General features: G+C 39.5%; 2 protein-coding genes across 7 annotated transcripts in view; one reads left to right on the forward strand and one right to left on the reverse strand.

Annotated features, from left to right (window-relative positions):
• Window positions 1–21,572, reverse strand: part of LOC6043293 (ras association domain-containing protein 10) — a 39,930-nt gene that overhangs the window by 8,242 nt on the left and 10,116 nt on the right. For 5 of the 6 annotated variants that reach the window (XM_038256737.1, XM_038256736.1, XM_038256734.1 and 2 more), the window contains one exon: window positions 13,031–13,063. The exons of the other annotated variant lie outside the window; for it this stretch is intronic. The gene's annotated coding sequence lies outside the window, so the exon portion shown is untranslated. The remainder of the gene's footprint in view (window positions 1–13,030; window positions 13,064–21,572) is intronic. 6 annotated transcript variants of the gene reach the window in all.
• LOC6043292 (apyrase) lies at window positions 14,084–16,153 on the forward strand. The gene is made up of 7 exons (XM_001858162.2): window positions 14,084–14,235; window positions 14,302–14,743; window positions 14,803–15,093; window positions 15,149–15,433; window positions 15,488–15,560; window positions 15,619–15,961; window positions 16,021–16,153. Exons 1-7 carry the CDS (start codon window positions 14,084–14,086, stop codon window positions 16,151–16,153), a joined length of 1,719 nt encoding a protein of 572 aa, XP_001858203.2.

Here is a 21,572-nt window from a genome sequence, read left to right on the forward strand (position 1 = left end):
AAGTGTTCTCAATGAACATGATTTCGAATAGGAAAACGGAATGAATTTTCGGATTCTAAGCAAAATTTTCCACTAAGAAAAGGTGAATTGAGTTTGTAAATAATAAATAATATGTTTGTAAGTACAAAATAATATGTGTTTTTGAAACATAATTCCATTTTTTTTAAAATTTATTAGCATTTTCGTTTTCAGTTTAAAATGCAATATGAATCGATAATTTAATTACCAAAACTAATTTCAACGAATTTTAGGCAAAATTCTGACGTTTTTTTTTTATTTTTACCTAAAATTTATATGTATTCTGTTAAAAAGCTTAGAAACTAAGTCAACTTAATATGAAATTTATTTATTTATTAAACTCAACTAAATACTTTTTAAATTTATTGTTGGTACATTTCACGTAAAAAAAATTGAATGCATTAAATCTGATTCAAAGTTACTCTGGAATTCAAAAAAATTCAACGCGACTGTTTGTAACTTTTTTTTTCAAGAATAGTGCATGAACCTTACGTGGCCTACCCTAGTACATGTTTTAAAAATTATAATCTTGAAAAAAAAACCTTACCATTTGGAAAATATTTAAAATCTAAATTCAAATCCTATCAATCTCACCCCGATTTACGGAACATTACAATTTTTTGATAAAGTGCACCGTTTAAAAGTTTATTTTTATCTGAAGGTTCTTGTCTTTTGATTTTTTTTTTCAATTCCTGGAAATATTTTTTCGAAAAGTTTAGAAAACTATCAATTCAATTGCCTGATAGACATTGAAGATTGGACTTCTGGTTGCTGAAGTACAAAAAAAAAGAAACAGGAAAATTTTAGCTCTAAGTCTCATCCAGTAACCTCTAATTTTCTAGTATCAAAATCTCAAAAACCAATGAACCTATTTTCAATGTTAAAAAATGAAACATAAAATTTTAAAGATCTTTTCGAAAAAAAAATATTTATAATTTTGAAATCTAGACTGTTTCGAAAAGACATTTAAAAAAATATTCAATATTACGCCCTTTTGAAATGTTAGAGTTGAATGTTTCTAATGTGACAAGACCACGTCAATTTTATTCACATCGAAGTAAACCATGCAAATTGTTGAAATAACGGAAATCAGGTCACCTGATCATCCGCTCAAAGTCAAAGGCACGCGTTTAAACCTCTTCATTGATCAAACAACAACCAGAAATCTCAACCACGACCAAGCTAAGCATCAAAATGATGATGTAAAGCAGCACCTGAAAAAATCTAAGAAAAAAGTTCAAGATGGTATGTCAGAGACATAACCGAAAGACATAGGACCAAACAATTTGAATGAGTTTTTGCTGGATTGCTTTGCTGGATTGCTAGTGAAATCAGGAATAAGATTATTTTATTTTGTTTCATAGATTTGTCGGCAAAATTGTCATAAATGTTCCCCCAAGGTGAACCTTCCATGAGGGCACCGGCAACTCCAGGTTGTGGCCACTACTGTCGAAATGGCCATTTGCAGGATCAATATCAAAACTATGAATTTTGATACCCATATTGCCACAACTCGTATGTTTCGGTTAATGTAACCCCGGGCCCCGGGAACCGGCTTTGAGGGCATCGGCCACTCCAGGTTGTGGCCACTACGGTCGAAATGTCAATTTTCATGTTCAGTATCAAAAACCATGAATTTTGATACCCATATTGCAACAACTCGTATGGTTCTGTAAATGTCCCCCCAGGCCCCGGGGGAACCTTCTTTGAGAGCAGCGGCCACTCCAGGTTTTGGCCACCACTATCGAAATGGCCATTATCATGTTCAGTATCAAAAATCATGAATTTTGATACCCATATTGCCACAACTCGTATGGTTCTGTAAAAGGCCCTCCGGGCCTGGGGGGAACCTGCTTTGAGGGCACCGGCCACTCCAGGTTGTGGCCACTACTGTCAAAATGGCCATTATTATGTTCAGTATCAAAAACCATGAATTTTGATACCCATATTGCAACAACTCGTATGGTTCTGTAAATGTCCCCCCAGGCCCGGTAGAACCTTCTTTGAGAGCAGCGGCCACTCCAGGTTTTGGCCACCACTATCGAAATGGCCATTATCATGTTCAGTATCAAAAATCATGAATTTTGATACCCATATTGCCACAACTCGTATAGTTCTGTAAATGTCCCCCAGGCCTCGGGGGAACCTGCTTTGAGATCACCGGCAACTCCAGGTTGTGGCCACTACTGTCGAAATTGCCATTATTATGTTCAGTATCAAAAACCATGAATTTTGATAACCATATTGCCACAACTCGTATGGTTCTGTAAAAGGCCCTCCGGGCCTCGGGGGAACCTGCTTTGAGGGCACCGGCCACTCCAGGTTGTGGCCACTACTGTCGAAATGGCCATTATTATGTCCAGTATCAAAAACCATGAATTTTGATACCCATATTGCAACAACTCGTATGGTTCTGTAAATGTCCCCCCAGGCCCGGGGGAACCTTCTTTAAGGGCAGCGGCCACTCCAGGTTTTGGCCACCACTGTCGAAATGGCCATTATCATGTTCAGTATCAAAAACCATGAATTTTGATACCCATATTGCAACAACTCGTATGGTTCTGTAAATGTCCCCCCAGGCCCGGGGGAACCTTCTTTAAGGGCAGCGGCCACTCCAGGTTTTGGCCACCACTGTCGAAATGGCCATTATCATGTTCAGTATCAAAAATCATGAATTTTGATACCCATATTGCCACAACTCGTATGGTTCTGTAAAAGGCCCTCCGGGCCTCGGGGGAACCTGCTTTGAGATAACCGGCCACTCCAGTTTGTGGCAACTACTGTCGAAATGTCAATTTTCTTGTTCAGTATCAAAAACCATGAATTTTGATACCCATATTGCCACAACTCGTATGGTTCTGTAAAAGGCCCTCCGGGCCCCGGGGGAACCTGCTTTGAGGGCACCGGCCACTCCAGGTTTTGGCCACCACTGTCGAAATGGCCATTGGCATGTTCAGTATCAAAAACCATGAATTTTGATACCCATATTGCCACAACTCATATGGTTCTATAAAAGGCCCTCTGGGCCCCGGGGGAACCTGCTTTGAGATCACCGGCAACTCCAGGTTTTGGCCACTACTGTCGAAATGGCCATTATTATGTTCAGTATCAAAAACCATGAATTTTGATACCCATATTGCAACAACTCGTATGGTTCTGTAAATGTCCCCCCAGGCCCGGGGGAACCTTCTTTAAGGGCAGCGGCCACTCCAGGTTTTGGCCACTACTGTCGAAATGGCCATTATCATGTTCAGTATCAAAAATCATGAATTTTGATACCCATATTGCCACAACTCGTATGGTTCTGTAAATGTCCCCCCAGGCCTCGGAGGAACCTGCTTTGAGATAACCGGCCACTCCAGGTTGTGGCCACTACTGTCGAAATGTCAATTTTCATGTTCAGTATCAAAAACCATGAATTTTGATACCCATATTGCCACAACTCGTATGGTTCTGTAAATGGCCCTCCGGGCCCCGGGGGAACCTGCTTTGAGGGCACCGGCCACTCCAGGTTTTAACCACCACTGTCGAAATGGCCATTGGCATGTTCAGTATCAAAAACCATGAATTTTGATACCCATATTGCCACAACTCATATGGTTCTATAAAAGGCCCTCTGGGCCCCGGGGGAACCTGCTTTGAGATCACCGGCAACTCCAGGTTTTGGCCACTACTGTCGAAATGGCCATTATTATGTTCAGTATCAAAAACCATGAATTTTGATACCCATATTGCAACAACTCGTATGGTTCTGTAAATGTCCCCCCAGGCCCGGGGGAACCTTCTTTGAGGGCAGCGGCCACTCCAGGTTTTGGCCACCACTGTCGAAATGGCCATTATCATGTTCAGTATCAAAAATCATGAATTTTGATACCCATATTGCCACAACTCGTATGGTTCTGTAAATGTCCCCCCAGGCCTCGGAGGAACCTGCTTTGAGATAACCGGCCACTCCAGGTTGTGGCCACTACTGTCGAAATGTCAATTTTCATGTTCAGTATCAAAAACCATGAATTTTGATACCCATATTGCCACAACTCGTATGGTTCTGTAAATGGCCCTCCGGGCCCCGGGGGAAAATGCTTTGAGGGCACCGGCCACTCCAGGTTTTGGCCACCACTGTCGAAATGGCCATTGGCATGTTCAGTATCAAAAACCATGAATTTTGATACCCATATTGCCACAACTCATATGGTTCTATAAAAGGCCCTCTGGGCCCCGGGGGAACCTGCTTTGAGATCACCGGCAACTCCAGGTTGTGGCCACTACTGTCGAAATGGCCATTATTATATTCAGTATCAAAAACCATGAATTTTGATACCCATATTGCCACAACTCGTATGGTTCTGTAAATGTCCCCCCAGGCCTCGGGGGAACCTGCTTTGAGATCACAGGCCATTCCAGGTTTTGGCCACTACTGTCGAAATGGCCATGTTTCATGAGAACCGCCACATCATGGTAACTTCCACCGGTCCGCTTTTGTAAAAATTTCCTCCTTCTGCTGCTGGGGTTCTTCCTTCTGGTTGCTGGTCCTCTTCTTCTATTGGCTGCTGCTGCTTTGTCCTCCGCGCCGGCCCGATGTGCACAGTTCGAGTGCTCGTTCCAAAGTGACTTGCTTTTGCGGAATTTTCTGCTTATATAGCGGCACAGCCGGAGAACGGCACAAAAGGGGCGCGGCCTCGAATGCATACGCTCGCTCTGATTGGTCATCTGTCCGATTTGTACTGAAAAATTACTCATTTTGATTGCATGTTTTAAGTGCTTTAACTATGTTTAGTCAAACTTTCTATGTAGTTAAACGATAGCTGAAGTCTTCCCCTTTCGATTGGCGGTTCAACCGTCTGGATTAATTCACACGGAAAAAAGATATAAGCGTTCGAAATGTCCCCTTTTTTTGAACGCTCAAATGTGACGCTTTGGATCGAATTTCTGAACTGGCCCCCCAATATAGTAAGCAGAGACATAGTCCTATGTCAAAAACATCCCCTTTCAAAAAAACGCTCCTCGCAAGTCGTCAACAAACAGAAACCGACGAACGAGTCGCGAGATTCGCAAATTTCTCGAAAAGGTTAACACAACAAAAGCGCGTCTATTTATCTACTAAGCCAAGGTACAAGTCGGTCCGAAATATGACGAAGAAGACGGGGTCTTGCGTCTTGCGCTGCTGGTACACGGTGGTAAAGTATAATTGAATTCAGAGCCAATTATTTACCGCTTGTTTGCAAATTGAAACCGCATGAGCCCATAATTGACTGTTTCGGCTCTGTGACTCTGGTTGGACTTTGTGAGCAGTGAGACACTCCTTGGGAAATGTTGTCTGCTGTGGTGAGGGACAGGAATACCAACATTATTTAATTTTTAGAAGATTTTTTTACACTTCTTCAAAAGTCGATTCAAACAGCTTTGAGAAAAATACAAAAATGCATTTTTAGCAAAATTAAACAAAATTTTGATTTTCAGTTCAAACTGAAACACAAGAATTGATGCTAACCCACATTTCGAAGCTTAGAGTGAAACACAAAGAGCAGCTTCCAAGAGGGCTCCTTTCGGATCGTGTAGTAAAGGTCGTCGTCGAAGGTGCACAGCTTACAAGCCCGGCCGGTTGGCTGCACTTTACTGCAGCGATTTTGTTTATCCATTCAAATTTATGTATTAGGGCATATTAGAGACGCTGTTAGTTGCTCGTGCTCTGCTTAATTGCCGGTTGTTCACTTTGCACTCCTCTGAACCAGCCAGCCAGCCAGAATTCTTCTCGACTTTGAACCTCAACCTGCACGTGTATGGTATTCGAGCTGCTGAAGCAGGTTCTTCATTGAGTGACGAACCTGTCGCGACGGTGTGTCAATTTGCCGTTCAAGTTTAAATAATCACCGAACCTCGAAGGTCACCGTTCGTAAACTGCTGATTTGAACCGAACCGTGACAAGTAGGCCTTGCACGCTGCTTCTCGGTCCACCGTGAAGTCTTCAGCTCGACTCACCGCGCGCCTACTAGATGCGAGAAAGCGGCTACCGCAGAACAGGCCCCCACATCTAGGTCCAACGAATTCATTAAATCATAATTACTATTCGCATATACATATATTTGTAGTCGAAAGTTGAAACGAGCGCGCGCAACGACGCGCGAGCCCAGTTTAAATCACCGTCCATGACATAATTAAAGCGTCTATTCAAATCGGCGAACCACATGCTGTCGTCCTCTGCGTCGAGAAGTGTATGCTATGGTGTCGAGAACTTCCATTGTACACGCTGCAGAACATGAGAACGAAAAGTTTAGCAAGCCCGAGCCAGTCCAGACAGCTTCTTCTGATCTCGGACGCGGATAAGCAGGTCGCTAACGCGCGCCGGCCACAACTGCGTGTACCCACCTTTAACTTATTACATTATAATTGTTAGTTTATGCGACGACAGCGCCGTGGCCAAGCAGGCCACGGCATAAATCTCACTAATGGGGTGACAGATCGATGATATATCAATCTCTCTCATGGCCTGCTGAGGGTGAATTACGCGTGGCCACCGCGTAATTTGTACCCTTGGGGTGGAAATAAATGACCAGTAGCAGCAGTTCCAGCCTGGGCATGGCCTTCTTCGATCGCGTAAAGTTTCTAGAATTGGGTCTCACGAGCGCGCTGTACTATTTTTTAATGTCATAGATTTATATCGCACTTTGCGCGGGACTAATGGCCTATCTACAATCACTTAGCTTAGAAAATTTCACTTAGCTTAGGAATTTGAATCAATGGAAATGAAGCCGAGCTTCTACAATGGAAAAGTAATCAAATTAGAAACTGACGTATGGTTTGAAAAATTTCAAAATCTACGGTAAGTTGACGTTTCAATATCAAAGGTAAACAAACAACTGCATAGCAACGTATAACGTCATGATTCGAAATCCGGACACTTAGTAGCATATCATTTTTGTTATAGCTGGCAAAAAATCATGTAATAAGTTGGAAATGTAGAAATATCATCAGGATGTAGTATAAACAGTCAGTTTCAAGAAAATGCATGCAAAATATGTCTTTTCAAACAATTTTTCATCAGAATTTCAAAATTAAGATGACTTGTTGTGCTTCGAATCCCGGACACTGATGAAAGCTGATTCGAAATCCGGACACTTTTGCTTCGAATTCCGGACACTCGATTTTACTTATGAATCGCACAAATTTGGACTGAAATGTTAGTGAATGGCATTCTTTAGGTCTCAAATAAGCTGTTAACATCAAAACAATCGATAGTTTATATAAAAATTTGCTAGAATTTAAGGAAATCGTAACCATAAATTTTTGCTTTGGCTTCCCGGTGCTTCGAATGCCTATGAAATATTTCAAGTGAAATGTTTCGCATTTTTGGTAAACTTATAATTTTATTTTATTTAATTGTTTTGGCATTAACTACAGCGTTCAAACAAACTTTAAATGAAAGTTGATGTTGGAGTTCATCAAATAACACAGTTTTGGCATTCATAATGCGAACTTATATTCAAATAATTGGTAAAACAAAATGAAGTGTCCGGGTTTCGAAGCGTCCGGGAATTCGAATCATGACGTTATCAGCCCAGCAAAATTTCTAAGTTGATTGTGGATGACGGCCGTAAGTTGCGTACTTTCCTAAGTAACTACTTTACTTAGATGTTCTAAGCTAAGTGATTGTAGATAGGCCATAAGGTTGCTCAAGTTACGAAGTTTCCAAGTTTACGCACTCGGATTATGGTGTGGCAGTGGGATTGCCACCTGCAACGGCTTGTTTTGGGAGCATCGAAATGAGGAGTTGTAAAACAACAATTTGCTTCTGACTGCAGAACAGAAGTACCCACCAAGAAGATGTTTTATGGGGTCGCACTTTGTGGTGGAGATGAACTTTTCCAGCTCGGATGTTGCTCTTCAAATGGCAAGGTCGGTGGTGAATTAAAACTAGCAGGGTAGAACTTGCCATAAACATCTTTTTAGTTTGGTATTTTTGTCAATCTCTTCGCTTCTTGGCGTTGTTATATTGAGAAAATTAAAAAAAAAACTTCTTCTAACTCCTAACGACGTTTCGAATCTGGGTTTGGCGTAATCTCGGGATTAAAAATCTAGTCAGTAGTTAAATCTTAAATATTAATCATTGCACTGATATAGAATATATTCAAAAAATCTACAGCAGGTCCGTTTAAAAAATCATAATCATTTTTCAAAAATATTTAAAAGTTTTTTTTGTTTTTTATTTACTTAATTTTATTTGAATTTTTGAAAACGTATTTGCATTTTTTTAATTAAAAAAATTTAAATATTTTTTACAGTATTTCCCTAAACCATTTTTTAGGTGCAAAATCTAATTTGCAAATAAATAAAACTTTGCTCATTTTTTAATAAAGTACAAAAAAGCATTCAAAGTTAAATTTGTTATTTCAATAAAACTTCATAAAGGTAAAGCACCCCTACAAAAAATATTTTCAAATGGCTGAAAAAAAATTCTACAATTAAAAAAAAAGTTTGAAATTTTCTGAAAAAAGGATTCATAATAGAGTTGAAAAAGGAGTAAAAACCCTCATTTTTTTAACTCAAGCTATTCTGGAAAATATTGTTTTAATTTTCAATGTTAAAAAGCGAACATTTTGAAATGTTATGCCCCTTTTGATAAAAATAATTTAGTAATTATTGTAATCAAAAGTTACCTTTTGGGTGAGCTTAAAACACTAATTTTGATCATTTTAAAATGTTTGGATACACAGAAAAAAAAAGTTTTGGAAGATTGAAAATTTGATTGGTTAAACAATTCATCATTTTTAGCAATTTTACCATAAAAATATGTATATACAGCAATTCCCCACGAAAACACATGATTCGAAAAAAAAGTTCTCCGATCGGGCTCAAAATTTTTCTGGGGGATCCTTGGCCGAAATAATTAGACCCGTATTTTTTTGTTTGGCCATTAGGGTGACCTACGCCGTGTTAGGGTGGTTCGAAAAATGGCAATTTTCGTCGATTTTCGCAAAAACCACTTTTTTCAAAAAATCATATCTCCGCGCCATTTCATCCGATTTTAGCTGTCGTAGACGCAAAAGAAAGTGAACCTGATGAAAACTCACCAGGAAATTATGAAAATTTACATGTTCCTGATGTAATATTACACATTTTTTGAAAACTGTCAACCATTCCCTTATGAATATTCCCATCTTTTTATCTGTGTATATTTTTAAATTTTCAAACTATTTTTATTGAAATGATAAGGGTTTATGAAAAAAAATCGTGGCATGCCAACCACAATACATTGGAATTTTACGACAATTTCACGGTACTGCAACAATTAATAATTTTAGAGTTAGTAGTAGCAGTAGTTCCAAATACAAAATATAAACCCTTACACAAAATATTCATTGTAAAAAAGAATTAAAGACTGTGAAATTTTGCAGATTTTTCATCAACTGAAATTACGATTAAGCTATCTTTATTTTAATTCAGATTTTAGACATTTGATTTGCTAAAGTATCTCCAAAACAAAACCCAACCTAAACAACAGATTTATCAGAAATACAATCAATCAATTGAGTTTAATATATTTTGTTGTTGTCATGATTTTAGCAAAGATAAATTTGAGTATTTCAAAAAGTTAAGGCAGTATGTATATATTAAAATTTGAAAATTCTAGAATATTTAATTAAATATTCGAAAAAAATATTTTTTTCCAAAACATATTGATTGAATTTTAAATCATGTTGCATAAAAAATATTTAAATCCCATTTTTCTAAATTTCGTCACGTTATTGATATATTTTCATCGTTTTTTCAAAGGTGTTCTGAATTTGTTGTAAAATTGTCTGAAAAAAACCCGGCAATTTTTTTTTGTAAGACACAAATTACTGGAAATAACCTAAACATACATTTTCGGAAAAAAACAAATCTTGGTAGTTAAGGGTTAATTAATTTGCGCTCACAATCCCAACGATGTCACATTTTGGGGCACTGCATCATGAAGCTCGTGATGGACTTGAAGATTTATCTTTCATTCATTTTATCTTCCATCGCCTGACTGACAAATCTGTGTCATACGCGAAGATTCGTCATCGTCGTCCAAACACAGCGCTGGATGATGCTGTCCCCATTCGCCAGTACCGTTTTGCATTAACAGAACGAAATTGTTAAAACTTGCCATCAAGGTAATTTAAATTTAAACACCACTACTTTGAATTCCCTCCATTTTGCATATATTCTTGTGATTTGCATATTTTCGACGTTATTTCTCACGTTTGATCAATATTTGAGTTAAAAAAAATCTGTAAAAGGCAACTCAAGTTCATTGTACCTAATTACACAAACGATTAGCCTTCACAAGTGCTCTCTAAAACGACGTAGCCCCGCTTTCCGCGAACAGCAATTATAATTATGATCCAACTAATAACTTAATTTGTCATAACAAGCCATAACCCGCTGACAAAGCTCATTTATCACTCGTTTAGCGCATTCTCACAATCAAATCACACGCATCGAGCGCCAACCACCAACCTGTTCCAGCCCAGACCTGGCCCGACTTGGACCCGACGGCCTGGAACTCCCATCAGGGTCTCTAATTATCCACGCGCGCTTAAGCCAACTGGGCTCGCCAAGAAGAAGAAAAAAAACTGATCTAGTGCAATTAAATCCGGAGCCCAGACACGGACCAAGTCGACCTTCAGAATAGTAATCAGCTGAAACTGGTCGCCAAAAAAACAAGTCGGCAGATTTGTTCGCGCAGATCTCATAAAAATGTTTTTTTTAGTAGAATGCTGATGGCTTCCGATTGATGCCTGAAAGGTTGCTAAGCAGGCGGTGTTACCCCTTAAATTTGGCAGACTCGCAGCAAAAAAAGAAGTTGTCCATCATTTAAATAGTCGTTTAGTGGCCTACTGTGATGTGCTCCGTCATCGCCGCAGCAGCATGCTTGAAATTGGAGCTCTTGTCGGTCGCGCACTTGACCTACCGGAGAGAGGCCACCGGATCAAGCGGCAGGCAGGTGTTAAGTTTGTCATAATACCTATCGCCAGGGTTACCAGGCCAAAATTTGAAAAATCTGGCAAAGTATCGATAAAAAATCTGGAAAAATCTGGCAGACCAAAATCTAACAATTCTGAATAATTAAAGAAAGGGAGGATATGGATTAATTAAGAAGTTTTTAGAATTCAGGTGGTTTAAGTGATTTTATGCCCTCAAAAATTTTTAATTTACATTTTCTTCAAGAAAAACACATTAATTTTTTTAATATTTTCGTTCATTTTAATCAAAATGTTGTTCAAAATGGGAATTAAGTGAAAAATCTGGCAAAGTCTGTCAATATCTGGCACAGAGAAGGATGAATCTTTATTCTGGCTGACACTTGAAAAAACTGGCATTCCCAGATTTATCTGGCAACCTGGCAACCCTGCCTATCGCAGCCGGATTTTTTGTTGTTTTGTTTTTGGAACCTAAATAGCTGATTGTATTCAGGCGCACGCACGCCAAGGACCACTCAAGTCTGGCGTTGGCGCTTAAGCCTCTACGACGTTGTGATTAATGGGTGCGAAACGAGTTGGGTTCGAGGCTACTTCTGCGCGCCATAAAAAGTTATCCAAACTCTTACAAATTACCTTAATATTATGGCAAAACCACTAAAGTTAAAATTTTGCACGCAAAATTAGTCGCACTTCCAGGGAACGACAGCAAACTCAACACAGCCACAGCAAATCCAGCATATTCTCACGTCGAATCCTCCGTCACAAAGCTTGGTACGTGAATTGCACACATCAATTCACAGACTCAGCCAGCCAGCCAGCGACGACACAAACAGTTAAGCTTCGAATGTTTGTGAGCTGCGTCGGCTGGAATAGCAGGGATTTTCCAGTGTGGAGTCTCATCCCCAGGTGGATTTGTGGAGAGAACTACAGGAGGAGAGTTCTCAGGGCACGGGAAGCTCAAAATTATGTATTCTAACTTAAATGTAAATAAAAAAATAAAAATAAAACGAAAAAAATAGAAAATCAAACAATTCCATAACTATATAAACTCATAAAATTCAATAATGTGTCAACTAAAGATCCAAAACATATCTCATGGTAGGTCTAGAAATTATCTTCATCACAATACCATTGATCGGACCTTAGTAAATAAATTTAATTTCAATGCAAATAACTTTTGACATAAATGTCACATCAAATAAAAAAAAATATTTACATGCCATTTTTGTATGGACTGCTGTCAAATTGATATGGAAATTTGTAGAGACGAACCAATGACAAAAATGTTTTTCTTTTGGACAACGTTGCTCATAAGTTGAGAACTAACGTTAATTTTACAATTTTCATCTCAAAAGTTAAAGGTTTTGTGAAATTTTCTTCTCTTTACTTTCAAATATAATTTCAAAATTTTAAATTCAAGATTAACCTTTTTTTAAATGTTGGGCTACATTTTTGAACTTTGAAATTATTATTTTAGAAAAGAGAAAAAAAATTCATAAAAGTTTCATTTTTTAGCATTGAAAATCGAACCACTAGATCTTGCAAGTTGAAAAATATTACTGATAAATTCTCATTTTCCATAACATTGATGCTATAAGAGACTGTATCTTTGCAGTCCAATTAAAAAAAACCAAAAAATATTCGATAAAGTTATATTCTCAGCTTTTCGAAAATATTTTTTTCAGAGTGCTATTCCTTCATAAATTATTTTTAAATTACAAAACAGATATTTTTGGAAAAGTTTATTTCATCTTAAAATGATTTTTGAGACTGTTTGAACAATATTTTCGTATTTAAAAAAATACTGCTTTTTCAAAATTTCCGATACCAGATTTCGCAGCATCTAAACCTCTACCGCAAAAAATGCCTTTTTTGTCCATCAAACATAACAACAAAAATCGAAAATTAAAAATACATATTTTGGGAATTCAACATTAAATGATATAAATCACATGCACACACGGATGTTATAAAAAAAGATCATATTTATTCACTTTTCTCTGATTTTATATACTTTTCTCATTGAGAAAGGGAAAAATGATTTGTTTGAACAAAAGTATACTTACTCGATCAATTTATTCCACCTTGTGTTTAATGATCTGTAATACAAAAAAACATGTCATGAATTTGGATAAAACTTGCTTAGGAAATTTAAAAATATGTACTGTTAACTTTAACGTTTTAACAAAATCAGAATATTGTTTTTCTTATATCTCTTTGCATATTCAAATTTAATTTTGAAAAAAGACCAATATAAAAACCAGGTTTTTTCACAATCAAAACATACCATACATATGTACAAATGTTTTTCAAAAGGTCCTACAAATCATGAGTACGCTTTCATAGGCATATATTTCCTATACTGATTGAACCTTTTGAAAAAGTAAGCTAGACAAAAAATTAAATTTGTTTCAATTTTAAGAAATATTTGTAATTGACTTAGCAAGTTATTTGTAATACATTTTCACATTAACTGCATCGTACCTTGGAACAACGATGCTAAATTATTTTATGGGAAATCTGTATTTTATCTGTATCATGTCAAAATCGAAGCCATACAAGATATTTTAAAATGCAAATATTTTTCAAAGTTTATGTCATGCTTTTATTTGTATGAAATGCATGCTTTTATTTGTATGAAAAATGTACTCAAATGCTAATTTGGAAAATCGGTACAATCTGCCATAACTGGTTATAATACTTTAGTTTATTTTGAAGCTTTTTGAATAATATTTAATATTTTGAATAATATGTTATGTACAATGGGCTAGAAAAAAAATATATTGGAAATTTCCAACAGTTTTGTGAAATAATGAAGCTATGTGCTGTAAATATTATACATTTATAATTTTTCACAGAAATTTGTTTTATTTTTCGATTTTAAAACATTTAAAAAAAAACCTCACCAATATTAAAATTAATTTTTATTTCTTTTCTTTTGAGTATTATTTTCACGATGGTGTGTAACTAAACATTTTACTAGTTCCTACAATAGTTGTAAGTTTGTACACGTGATCTTCATTAAACACAGATGCTTTTGTTGATGAACCACGGTGTAGAAACGAATATAAAACCACAATACACAGCTTTCACATTATCAATCATATTTTCAAACTACAATGACAAAACCGGAAAAGTGTGCTTTAGTGATTGTGATAATTATCGGATTTTTCACTAGTTTAACCGAAAGTGTTGATAACTTGCCGGCAAATGGTGACTTGTCTAAATTTTTTCCACTCACGCTGATTCATAACAATGATTTTCATGCAAGGTGGGTTCAATTAACGATAGGTTTATTGAAAAAGAATAAAATATGAAAAGATACATTTTATTGAAGATACGAGGAAACAAACCTCAAATCCAAGGCCTGTTCTGCAAGTGACAAACAGCAAAACAAGTGCATTGCCGGAATTGCAAGACTGCAAACCGTGATACAAGATCTTCGCAAGCAATACGCTAGCAAAAACGCCCTGTACCTCAACATTGGCGACAACTACCAGGGAACGCTGTGGTACAATCTGCTCCGCTGGAAGGTAACCGCTCATTTCGTGAAGCTTCTGAAGCCTGACGCGATGACTTTGGGGAATCACGAGTTCGATCACAGACCGGAAGGGTTGCGGCCTTACTTGAAAGTTTTGAGGGAAGCTGGAATTCGCACGGTTGTTGCGAATTTGGAGCTGAATGGTGAACCAAATTTGAAGGCTTTGCCGAAGAGTATAACGATTAAGGTTCAGAATAGGTGGATTGGGTTGATTGGTGTACTTTATGATAAAACTCACGTTAGTAGCATTCTAATTCAAAATAAAAGTATTTTTTTACTGATATCATTATGTTACAGGAAATAGCAATGACCGGAAAAGTCACACTATCAAACGCAGTGCAAGCAGTGAAGGCAGAGGCTTCCAGATTGAAGGCAAAGGGCATTCAAATCATAGTCGTTATGTCTCACTGCAGCTTTGAAGAGGATAAAAAGATCGCTGCCCAAGCTGGAGACGATATCGACGTGATCGTTGGAGCTCATTCGCACTCGTTCTTGTACTCCAGGGAATCTGGGAAGCCTTACGATAAAGGAGACACCATTGAGGGAGATTATCCGCAAGTTGTGAACAGCAGTAGCAGTGGAAGAAGTGTTTGTTTGATTGTAATTTGTGGTAATCTTCAGAAATTTAAATTCTAAATTTCAGATTCCAATCGTTCAAGCGAAAGCATTCGGAAAGTATGTCGGACGCTTAACACTATACTTTGACAAGCAAGGTGAGGTTAAACACTGGGAAGGTTATCCAGTGTTTGTGGACAATTCGATCAAACCAGATGAAACGATCCTCCAAGAGTTGATCCCATGGCGTCAAAAAGTTGTGAAACTTGGCTCCACCGAGATTGGTTCCACAGAAATTCATTTGGACCGTGAGTCGTGTCGAAAGCAGGAATGCACTTTGGGAATATTAATGGCTGACTCTTTTGTTGATGCAGTAAGATATAGCATTACAAACTCAGAAGATTTTTAATAACAGCTAAAATTTTAGTTCACAAATGCTTCTTTCAAGCCGCTTGCAATGATTCAGGCTGGAAATTTCAGGAATCCCATCCCCGTTGGAAGTAATAACTACAAACATCGTGTTTTTAATAAATTTTAAAAATTTTAATTTTTCTCAAGAAATCACCAACGGTGACGTCATCGAAGCTGCTCCGTACGGTTCAACGGCCGACATGGTCAAACTAAAGGGAGAAGATATAATGAACATGGTGGAGCACTCGTTCACGCTGGACGACGAAAGTCGAACAAATTGTTTGCAAACTTCGGGATTCAACGTTGTGGTTGACTTGAAGAAAACCTTTAATAACAGGATTTTGAAAATAGAAGCTAGAAACTATGCCAACCCGAAAAGTGATGCTATGGAACTGCTAGATCCGGAGAAGTTTTACTACGTGGTTACAACAGGTTATCTCGCAAATGGGAAAGATGGATTCGTTTGGATGAAGAATGCTGTGGGAAGATGGTAGTAGAAAACAGCTTAGTTTTTACGAAATTTAAAAATAAATATTTGAATATTTTCAGGACTGGACCTTTGGACTCCGATGCGCTGACAAACTACGTGAAGAAGATTAAAAACGTCAATTCAAAGAATTTGAAAATGAATCGTCTAAAAATATGTGGAATCGATTATAAAGGAGCAGCGTGTTCTTCTTAAATAAATTTCTGTGGTTTCGTAAATCATTCATCCAAGTAGCCACTTTCCGTGCCCTACACGCTGCCGCCAGCTTAGGCAAAACTATGAGAAATTCTCCCGCAACCTGGAGAGCTGTTTTCGCGCGCCGCGTCACGGCGCGGCGTCAGAAGTCGTGATGTGATTGCGTTATTTACTCAACCCATCCTCAAGTCAGCGCGATTGTGCTCTCTTGTCGCACGTCGCTTTTTGACGTTTTGAGGAAAAAGCGTTTAATGTTTGACCTTGAATAAACGAAAACGAGAGCTTGCGAGAGGTTGCCAGAGTCTCGAGTTATAATTACAAATGTTCACAGCAGTCGGGCATGCACGTGTGTCAAACGCGTTCTGACCTGAAATCCTTTCGGCCAGTTGTCGCACTTACAGCAATTGTCAGGGAGTGTCAAGATAGCACGACAAGATTGAAACTTCTTTTATATGAAAAGTGACAACAACAGGGTTAAAAGGTGAAGCACTCAATTTGGTTTAAATTCCACGTGTGACAAGATAGCACGACAACGACGCAGTGGTTATGGCAGCAATATGTTCTCCTACACTTGAGGCACTCCTGGACTTGGTTGCTTCCAAATTGCTTCCCACCAGGTATGATGAGTAAAATGTGGATGACAACGGAGATATTTCAAGCTTTCTTCGCCAGGAAAGTGTCTAGGCTTGGTGGACAGACGATGGGAACGGTTTAACGACTCAAACGTAAAGTGATATCTGCCTAGAATCTCCACGTCCAAACGAGTGGACATCCAGAACAGCGGTGTAACTAGCTGTTGATTAGCGTGTAGCGGCACTGTGGAATCTTGATTTTTTCGGAGAAAATTTCGGCCCATCCCAGAACCCTTTTGTTGCTTCCCCAAACAATTAAGATCGTCTCGATCGACAACGACTTTTGATTGGGTTCTCGTGTAAACCCGATGGATTAAACGGCCCGAGACTTGAGTCGTCGTCGACGACGAACCTCTCGAAACAAGTCTCACGGCCTGCCCTGATGCGTTGCCACGCGCGATAAGTATGCAGCTGGCGTCGCGAATCAAAAGCAAATTGATTGATTGTCATCGCCAGCAATCGCAGCAGCAGCATGCTCGTCCGGAGATTGGCGCGCATTGCATACTGCGACTGTCGTTGGTGCCAAGTTCTCGCGAGCATTCCAAACCTTTTTTTCTTCACACAACAAATCACCTACATTTTGGTTGGCTGGTCGGATGAAGTTGTGTTGCATTTTTATGTGTCAATCTCTGGCACAAGGACTGCTCGTGAGGGTGGCAGCCTCGAACGGCGAACGTCTGTGCCGGAAGTGGCGATATTTAGCAATTTCCTATTTCCGTCCCTTCCCCTTCGTGTCGAACTTTTGACGGGTTCAGGTGGCACATTACGCACATCGTTCGGCGTTGAAATTGAGATTGCCTGATTGACACCGTGTCGCTGGGTTGGGTTTGGAACCTTCAATTTAAAGGGAGCGAAAATTGAAAGGAAATACGCCGGATTGCTTTGTGGCAAGTGCGAAATATGAATGATAGTTTTTTTTTGTGGGGGCACTCCTACTGAGCCATTGTTGACCGATTCCGAGAACGGCGCAAGCCTGGCGCGACTCGCAGTTATGATTTACGACCTATGGGATGTAAATTTTTCGGGCGATCGGAGTTCAATGCTGCTGTTGATTTTGGAACAAGGTGTGGAAGGGACTTGACAGGTTCATTAGGAGGTTTAAAATGTCAGATTGTTGATTGAGTCATCTAACCTTGAGACATATAACTAATCCAAGATTTCTACTCATATAAACTAATCTGATTTGTTGAAATTTTCAAGTTTGAAATCCACGTAATTCAAGGTCTAGAACAAATCACACCAAGCAAAACTTTCCACCATCCCAAACAGGTAACGATCGTTCCCGGTTGATGCACGCCTACTTGGATGCTTCTCGGCGTGTGCATAATTACACGCCACACGGCTTGTTTACTCAACTGCAACAAGTGCCGAGCATGCACCCAGAGGTTGCTACGTTGCTATCCCAACCTTGGAGATTGATACCCCCCCGTACTCAAGGAGCACTAGATGACGACGACCGGGTACGCCACCATTACCATACGCTACCAGCCAGGTCCCATTGAAATCAACAAGCTGCCAACATCGACACAAAACATGCCGAACTACCGTTTGGAGCAAAACTGAATTACAACAACTCGCGTACAAGTCGGCATTGCACTTGGAAAAACTATCACATCACATGGTGGTATTCCGTGTAGAAGGTGTGCGCAACAACAACAGAAGGGGAGAGGAAACCCGAAGAAAAGAGTCAAGTGCAAGTGCCTGAGAAATTGCTTGTGTCATAAATGCAATGCCAAGGAGAGTCAACTGACGCTGCGATAGCGTGCAAAAGTTAATTACATACGCGGCCCGGCCTTTGCCGGCGACAACAACAACGACAACAAGTGCTTGTTCTTGAAAATGGGTTTCTGTTCTATTTCTCAAAGCCTACTCCGTGTGTGTGTGCGCGACAACAACAACGTGACGGCGGCGACCTAGAGCTGTAAGTAAATCAGGACGCGGAACTTCGAGCCCAAAGCCTCGAAGTCGGGTTAGGGTGATCTAGTTATTCGAGCTTCAACTGGGTTTGAACCAAGCAAGTGCCACCCTAACGCAGCCGTCCGATAGCCCTATCGAACAAAAGGTTAGAACCAGGACCACCTTGAGATGTTCTAGCAATGTTCTATACGAGGGGCAAATTAATCATCAAACAACGTATGAAGTGGTCTTGCTTTGAACTGGTTCTCAACGGATTCTAGCAGGGCAGGACACACTCCCTGTCAACCATTTCACGAGGGGCGCAGTAATGCCGGGCTATCGACCAGCAGTCACACTGTCTCGTCGGCGTTTTCTTGCCTTATTTCATAAATCACATTCATTATTAATCCTTCGTCGTCGCGTAGAGTGTGTGTGTGTTGTTTGGGGGGTACTTGTTTTAAGGGGAGAGCAGACAAGTGCAGTCAACAGCCGGTTTTATCGGGCTTCCAGTGGACAGGGTACTCCAACTGGTCATGATGGATGGTAATTGAGTTTTAATTATGGTGGTTGGTGTGGGGTGTGGACATGTGGACGAGATTCCTGGTACTGGGGAAAGGACATTCACGGATTGTGGTTGTAAAAATTAATATAGCAGTAATGAGAAGTCTTTTTATAACACAACTCGTCATTTTCTAAGTAGATTATTAGTAGATCAGTAAACGCTTCAGTTTCGTCTAGGTATGATAGATTTCAAGAAGCCGAATACGCTCCAATCGACAGCATTGAATTTTAGTGAATATCCTGCCAGTAAATAAAATTATAAATTTCAGATATAAATGGTGTAGATTCGTTCTAAGCAACCATGCGCACCCACGTGTATCTGTGAGGGTAGCAAAAATATGTAAATTCACTAAAATTCAGTTCTGTCGATTAGACCGTATTCAAGAAGGTCAAATCTATCATACCTTAACAAAACTGAAGCGTTTACTGACATCAACTTCAACAAAATTCGTTGTTGACGTCCATGGCCTACTGATCTCGAAAAAAAATCGCATATTCCAACTCCTCCAACCTGCCCTGTAAGTTCAGTGATCTTCGCTCGCCACGGTGCCTTATCACATGTTATTATTATTCGCAAACACACGAAATTAGTCCATCGCGTACTTATGCTTGCGTTTCTGCCACACTGCTTTGCGCACCCAGCCGAAGCCCCGGTGTGTGGTTTCTGATGTTCTCCGCGTCGTATACGCGCCGCGTATAATTTCGTCAGAAGTTAAGACAAGCACGAACAATAGGTTCAACGGCCATACTGTAACAGCGCATAGTGTTCCATCCGGGCGAGTTTGTTCCTGCTTGCCCGGAGGGCCACCCCTAGCAGAGTTCCACACAAAGTGACCACCTTAATGATCCGCAGCTCTTTTGGAGCATGATTCATCGCCGTCATAACCGCAAACTCTCCGCGAGGTCCAATAAAAGTCTTCATAAAGACTAGAAACAAAACGCGCGCGCAAAAAAGACAGAGACCTGATCCGCCCTAATCACGAGACTTAACCAAGCTTAAACTCACAGGTTGAGATTGCTGAGAATCACTCGCCGTGAACGCACCGTAATCGTCGGTAATGTTCTGTGTTATTTTCAACCTCGGCGATCACGACTCCTCATGATGCTCAGAAGCCATTAGTACCAGAGAGTTCAGCCAAAGAGGTCTTAACTCAGTAAGTACTGACGATGAATTGCGCTGAGCAAAAAAGTGGCGGTAGATTTCAATTGTGGTGCCGTCGTCGCCGTCGTAATTCGACGATTTGTGCGCGCAAATTCAATTAATATCAAACCGCCGCCGCGCGCGATTCTCGAGAGTAACTGTTTGCTTCCGAAGTTGGTGAAGAATTCACGTGTCGTGCGGTGCGAAGGTTACAATTATTTCGTCAAAAGGGGGAAGATAAAATGTCAGCCAGCCATGAAATTGAGCATTAAAATTGTAATGAAGACGAGTCCTTGAGCTTTGTCGAGTGCCGTCACTCAAATCCTAGGTGGGGTATCAGCTTTTTGACGAATCTACTAATGATACAACTCGACAATTTTGAAGTTAACGTCAGTAAACGCTTCAGTTTCGTCAAGGTATGATAGATTTCGACAGAATTGAATTTTGGTGAATTTCCTGCCAATACAAAACATTGTAATTGGTATGGTTTCCTAAAATGATTCCGTACAATTTACACCCAAATTTACAATTTACCGAGAAATCACTAAAATTAAATTTTGTCGATTTAAGCATGTTCACGAAGTCTTAATTTATCATACCTTGACGAAACTGAAGCGTTTACTGACATCAACTTAAGTCGTCCAAAAACCTTCAACCGCCCCTGTATTCTGACGATCATCATTCTAGAGTGCACCGTAACAATACTAGCGGGCGCTGCTACCTTTACTTTAATCAGCTCTGGCAGTTTGGGTTGGCTGAGCACACCTTCTTCGTTTCGCCACTTGTTTTCTGCGGGTTGGCGGCCTGTACTGTAACAAAAATATTAATTATCTATCTATATGGGGAAGTTTCCGTTAGCTTTTGGCCATGTTTTAACGCCAGCACCACTTGCATACTGCGACTTGAGGGGAGAGATAGAGAAAGCACAGAATATGTGCTAAGTGAAGATTTCCATTATTTTAGTTGGCGAGTAAGTGTGCGATGTTTTATTTCCACCTTTCTTTTCTTTTTTTGTCTTGTCTTGTCTAGTGGCGGAGAAGAAAAAAAAAAAGATGGGAAGCCGGAAAAAGCGGTTCTTTTTATTGATTGAATTTTTCGATTTAAATTGAAATGAAGAAAACGGTTGTTTCCGAGACGGTTGACTTGTTCTCATCACTGTTGGCGGTGAGGTGCGATAATGGACCAGAAG

This window comes from Culex quinquefasciatus, chromosome 2, assembly GCF_015732765.1.
Source record: "Culex quinquefasciatus strain JHB chromosome 2, VPISU_Cqui_1.0_pri_paternal, whole genome shotgun sequence".
Taxonomy (NCBI): domain Eukaryota; kingdom Metazoa; phylum Arthropoda; class Insecta; order Diptera; family Culicidae; genus Culex; species Culex quinquefasciatus.